This window comes from Protomyctophum bolini (genome assembly GCF_963924005.1).
Source record: "Protomyctophum bolini genome assembly, chromosome: 1".
Classification (NCBI taxonomy): domain Eukaryota; kingdom Metazoa; phylum Chordata; class Actinopteri; order Myctophiformes; family Myctophidae; genus Protomyctophum; species Protomyctophum bolini.
In genome coordinates, this window is record NC_137862.1 from 19,821,888 (window position 1) to 19,827,897 (window position 6,010).

The following is a 6,010-nucleotide window of genomic DNA, read 5'->3' on the forward strand; positions in this document are numbered from 1 at the left end:
TAGGCTTTCAAAGCCCCTAGAACAGCTGGAGGTTTGGACAGTCCTAGAACTAACCAATAACAATGTGATTGCATTTCTTTACTGAACATTTTATAGACATTTCTACAGGCTCTCTGAAAATGCACTGTGAAAACAATAGCAATGCACTGACAGTACATTTGAAAGTAAATTTCTCTTGGAGTAATGAGTATCACTTTGACTTAAGTTACTTTGTCCATAACTGCTCAAAACATTATGGTTGAAATAGCAACAGTATGTTAATATAGTTGATTGATTGCATAATATACACAATACTTAATCTTTCTTGACATTTGTACGTTTTTCTTTTTATTTCACAGTTACACCACAACGTTTCAGATAAATACATTTGCTGTTTCCTTTTGCAATCACCTCGTCATTCAAATAAATTAGATGCATCAATGACATGTATAACTAGAATAAAGCCACAGACAACATCAAGAACAAAAACAGGTGCAACATTACATCTAATACACACATCAAAGGTTTCAAAATAGTTCATGAGCGGAGGTCCCGCATACATCCACACCCACACAGGACAAGCAGCATTGCTGGTTGTGTACTGTACTGTATACTGTGCATTCAGTCCCTTGTCCAATTCATTCTACACAGTAAAATCATCTGTGTTCATTTAACCTTTTGTAGCTCAGAGTGTACGAATGTAACCAAATGGCTCTATTTGGTAACATTTGCACACCGAGTTCAATTTCCACACGCACAAAACTGTCTGACACAGAATGCACACTTGTTCTTTTGGCCCCTGTCAGGTTCACATCCCTTTAATCATAAAGGTCCATAGGAGGAGGTTCCACAAGCTTGTTTGTGGGCAGGGTCAAGACCAGAGTAAACAGCTGGCGCTGCATTGTGAAAAAAGTATAGCACCTTTTTCTGGCATGCTAATAAACTGACATGAATTTCAGAGTTTATATGTTGATTTGAGAACCATGTGTGTTTTATATACCCATGAGTGTGTGGACATTGCATGCCCAATTAACTCTTTCACTCAAACTGGAAAGTGATGTAGAGCAAAGCAGCATGTTTGGCACTTACTGTACATAATGATGCAAGCTTGTGATTTCAACAGTATAAAATAATTAAGTGTTAAACTCTGGAAGTAAAAAAACAAACAAAAACAAAAAGAACACTGAGGATTTTACTGTGTAGGAATGCAAAAGTGCCAACTGTTCCTACTGGACCACAAAAAAACAAAACATAACAGAGCAGATCATAATAAAGCCTATTCACACCAAGCATCTTTCGGATTCTTTTGACCACAGAGAGTTTTCCAACGTCCACCGTCTCTGAAACCCTCAGAAAATGAAACAAAAAGCAGCTTGTCTTATATAGTTATGAAATATCTCACAATCCAGCCCCAATCTTCCTGTCGCCTCCGACCTGCACACCATCCAGATCTTCATCGGAGAACGGGCTGTGGGGATTGTAGCCCAGCTCAGCTGTGCGCTGCAGAAAGTCTGTGGGTCGTGGCAGCCCCACGCCGCCGCTCATGGGAACAGAGAAGCCACGTTGGTTCTCCTCCTCTTCGTCATCATCCTCTTCCTCCTCCTCTCCCTCCTCCAGTTCCAGATCATCTTCTCCGTCGTCTTGATCGACGATTCGCCTGCTGCTCTCTACTATCTTTCCAGAGGATGACTTCCCCCCGCTGCGTAGCCGTTCACTGTCAGACTGGGCCGAGGCAGAGGCCTGCTCCTTGGCCTTGCGGCTGCGTTTCCATTTCATTCTGCGGTTTTGGAACCAAATCTTGACCTGGCAATAAGATAAGGTGGATTAAGATCATATTATTTCTGTGTATCGTGTCTTTGAGTGTGTGTGTGTGTGTGTGTGTGTGTGTGTGTGTGTGTGTGTGTGTGTGTGTGTGTGTGTGTGTGTGTGTGTGTGTGTGTGTGTGCACGGTACATGTATCCGTACGTATACACACTTATAAAGTAGAGAGAGACATTTTAATCAGAGATTAAATTCGTGTCATCTGAAACAGCCCACATTTCTTTATGACTTAATAAAGAAATGAAATGAAGAAATCGTTACATGAGCTGAGTGGCATACTGTATACTACCACTACAATAAAACACTTTAATAAAATGCTAAATGTATCCGAGTATGTGCAAGTTTGTGTGGATGCCTACAATACAAAATCAAATATTAGTGTATGTGTACATTCACGTAAAAAGATTAGAGATTGGATGAATACATCTAACAGCAAGAAACATTGTCTATAATGTCTACAATATGAATCATTAATAGATAGACATTATAGACAATGTTTCTTTAACCATAACAAATAAAACCTAGGATATTTTCTCTAATGGCATTCAAAACACTTTTCACTTCAGTGACAGGAAATAAATAATATTCAAGACTTCATCCTGACTTTTATGACTAATGGCACTAGTGGTATTTTGAAAGGGCAGTCAACAAATACTTTTATGAGGCCTCTCTCTGTCTTGGATGCTCTAATTTAGTCAGCAGTAAGATGGTGTCGCACTCTGAAAATAGCCCATGCTACAAGCACTTGTAGATCGACTAACCTATATATTTCGCAGCACCGTAATAGTACCCACATTTCATGCTGTACTGAGAAATTTTATGTTTAGATTCATGTGTAGACTGAGGGAATCAAATAATGTACTAATTATGGCCTTAACAGGGATCACACAGAGTGACACAGTCTTCTCCTCATGTTTCTGGAAACACTGGAGACAATGTTTATATGTTTTTAATTGACAAGGACTGCCTGGAGGGAAAATAGCCTGTTACATAGGCCATCTCTGTGTTGTTGTTTTTGTAGTTACTGTTGTGTTTTTACATGTTGTTTGTATATGGACCATTGTGTCTGAAATAAAGTTTTCAATCAATCAATCAATAATAAATGTCTGTCTCTCTCTCACCTGTGTTTCAGTTAGCATGAGTGATGTGGCTACTTCAAAGCGCTTAGGCCTGGACAGGTACTTGTTGAGTTTGAACTGGTTCTCCAACTCAAGGAGCTGTTGGCTGGTGAATGCTGTCCTGGGTCTCCGGCACTTCCCCAACAGACCGGACTGTGGTGCTACTGGGAAGTGGAATATACATCAGTGCTTCTCAAACTTCTTAATTCCACGAACCCCCAGTTAAGGTTTGCATTAATTTGGACCATAATTCTGAGTGTGTTCAAATGTCACAGTGAGTGTACAGAATAGTTGTACACTCTGAAGGGCAGATTCACACTATGGTCCCGGGTGCACACTTGGGGCCACTTTGCAGATGTTGTGGTAGTGTGAACTGTGTATACCGTACCCGGGAGCGGATCACGCAACCATTCCCGGGACCGCATGGAGGTAGATTAAAGAGTACTCGGATACGGATTGATGCAATGTGAAAGCATTGAATACAGTGAATGAGGTGTAGGCCTACTCGGGTGCGGAAGAATCAAGGCCAATGTGAATCATGGCCAGCGGGGACCAGGCAATCGTATTCGGGAACAGTTTGAATCAAACGGACTCAGTGTGAATCTGCCATATAGTTACAGACCTAGACCATTTCGTTCATATACTCGCTTATTTTGCTGGGGACTCCCTGGAAACAACTCAAGGACCCCCGCTTTGAGAACCAGTGGAATACATCCTGTAGGCTAATTGAACTACAGGCACAAAATGTATGCAATTATCTGACTTTGTTTTTGGTGTAGCCAACCTAATCACTGCACTATTAGGCTACTTTAGCTCAAACTCTTTCTGGCAAGATGACTTCAAGAAGATTTTGTCTGAGACTGTCAGTTATGTAATACCAAGGACATTGAAAGATCTATATGCATTTGTGGGAGGGAACACACACACACGCACACGCACGCACACACACACACACACACACACACACACACACACACACACACATATTGCCCGCGCTCTCGGGCCATCATTAACTATAATAGCTTTACTCGAGTTTATTGTTGACGAGAGGACACGGCAGAAGCGGGCGTAGAGGCCATAAACACGCGAGCATGCCATTAACTTAATGAAAATTCGATGAACGCTTTTGGGATTTTATTGATGAACTACAGAACGTTTTAGGTGTTTGTTTATAGTTTCTTCGTCACACAAAGACAATTTTCATCGAGTTGGCATTTATAGCTAAATAAATAGGCCAAAATTAAAAGATGACATACAGTTAAGCAATAAATCGGGGTCAAACATTTTTCAAGTGTGCTTAGACCATGTAGGGCCAATCTCCAATAAAATAATTAGACATGCAGAAAACCTAGAGTGAAAGTTGGATCATCTAATTTTGAAACTGGCATCCTTAAACACATAACATATGCTTGAACTAAGCCAAGCCATATAGGGCCTACTGTATTTCCATGTCTACATGATTTATACCAAACATTATAAATAATATAGGCCATAAAAACTATACGCTATTACAAATTCAGCATTGCATAGCCGACCTTCATACCTATGAGTCAAACGGCAATGAAAATATTTAAATGTAGCCTCAGTTAAAAACAAGAACAAGTACAACAAGGTGCAGGAACATACACACTAAAGTGTATGTAGTGTAATTAAATGTTGGCAGTTGCCTTTACATTTTAATTAAATAAAAGCTGTTAATTTGTGTGCCCATATTGTCTCAGATTATTTTTTCTATAATGTAGCCTATTGCTACACAATGTGATTAAAAATATATATAGCCTACAATATAACGCCTACAATATAACGCCAAATATGACACCAACGAAACCTAAAATATCATGCTATTAAATGCTGCTATTTAGTTAAAGGGGGGGGGGGGTGTTGTCTATCAATAGGCTATACTAAAATGATATATATACGACAAAAATATAAGAATTGTAATAATAATTCCGGTGTTGATACGAATAAAAAATGCGTTAACGTATGGGGTATAGGGCTATATCATTTTAGGCTACGTTTTCATTTAGTGCGCGGGCAGTAAAAAACAAGCCAACATTCCGACACGGTAGGCCTCAAAAGTCAAGTCATCAAACAATCATAACCATACCTGTCAACGCATTATTTGCAATAAGCTATTCGCTTATAGGCAAAAGGCTATATGCTATACATTAAATGATTAGCAGGCCATTGTTATAAGTGCATGATTTATCTCATTCTCAACATTCACAATTCACATTGAAGTATTCAATATGTCTACAGAATATTGTATTTTGAATAGTTTAACCTTTTCCAAATAAATGAATCACAGGGCCTCGTTACTTACAACTGTAGTCGGGAAGACGTGGCATCATGATTCCAGCACGGATCCAGTGCTCCAGCGGGAGAGAGCCTGCCAGTGCAGCCGCCTTCAGGTGGTCTGGATACGACGGATGTGCTAAGTGTGTGAACCCGGTGTATGCAAAAGCAGGATGCTGACCACCTAAAGCCGATATTGGGTACATGGGGGAAGGATACATGCCAGGGATCGCTCCCTGCGGCAGTGAAGCGAGTCCTGGATGCGGGAGATGGAGAAGACCCGGTTTGGGAATGAGTCCAGTCTGAAGTTGTGCTGTTCCGCGGGGAGATGGAGTGTCCCCACGCCGACACGACACGGGGCTCCCAGCGGGGCTGTCGCTGCTTAGACCCGGGGAGTGGTCCCGGTTGCCTCGGTTCGTCTCATGATCGGCAAGTAGAGCATCAATTCTGAAGTTTTTCGATTTCTCCATGACGGCTTTGCTCAGAATTATAGGGTAAAGGGTTGCAGTGAAGTTCTCAAAAGTTAACCTTTCCGATGCGCACCTGCGCCGTGCGTCAGCGCGCATAGACTGCAAATCCAATTCCAATCACCAACTCATAAGTTCCTCTTTATGTCCTTGTGAGCATATCAGCTCAACTTAAAAAAGACAAACAGGTGTTCACTTCACATCAACAGACCATTCTGCAGCCATTGAAAAAAAAGATTAATTGAGCGCTTCTCAAAAATAAAATAAAATAAGACAATCTCAATATTAGCAAAGGGGGAGAAAAAAAATGTGTTAGACTGTCATTTTAAA

At 40.8% G+C, this 6,010-nt stretch overlaps 1 protein-coding gene across 1 annotated transcript; it reads right to left on the minus strand.

The window, feature by feature from the left end:
• Positions 1–1,377: 1,377 nt before the first annotated feature.
• mnx2b (motor neuron and pancreas homeobox 2b) lies at positions 1,378–5,683 on the minus strand (the record flags this gene model as incomplete). The annotated part of the gene is made up of 3 exons (XM_080784079.1): positions 1,378–1,782; positions 2,922–3,082; positions 5,242–5,683. 3 exons carry the CDS (start codon positions 5,681–5,683, stop codon positions 1,378–1,380), a joined length of 1,008 nt encoding a protein of 335 aa, XP_080640205.1.
• Between the last annotated feature and the right edge of the window lie 327 nt (positions 5,684–6,010).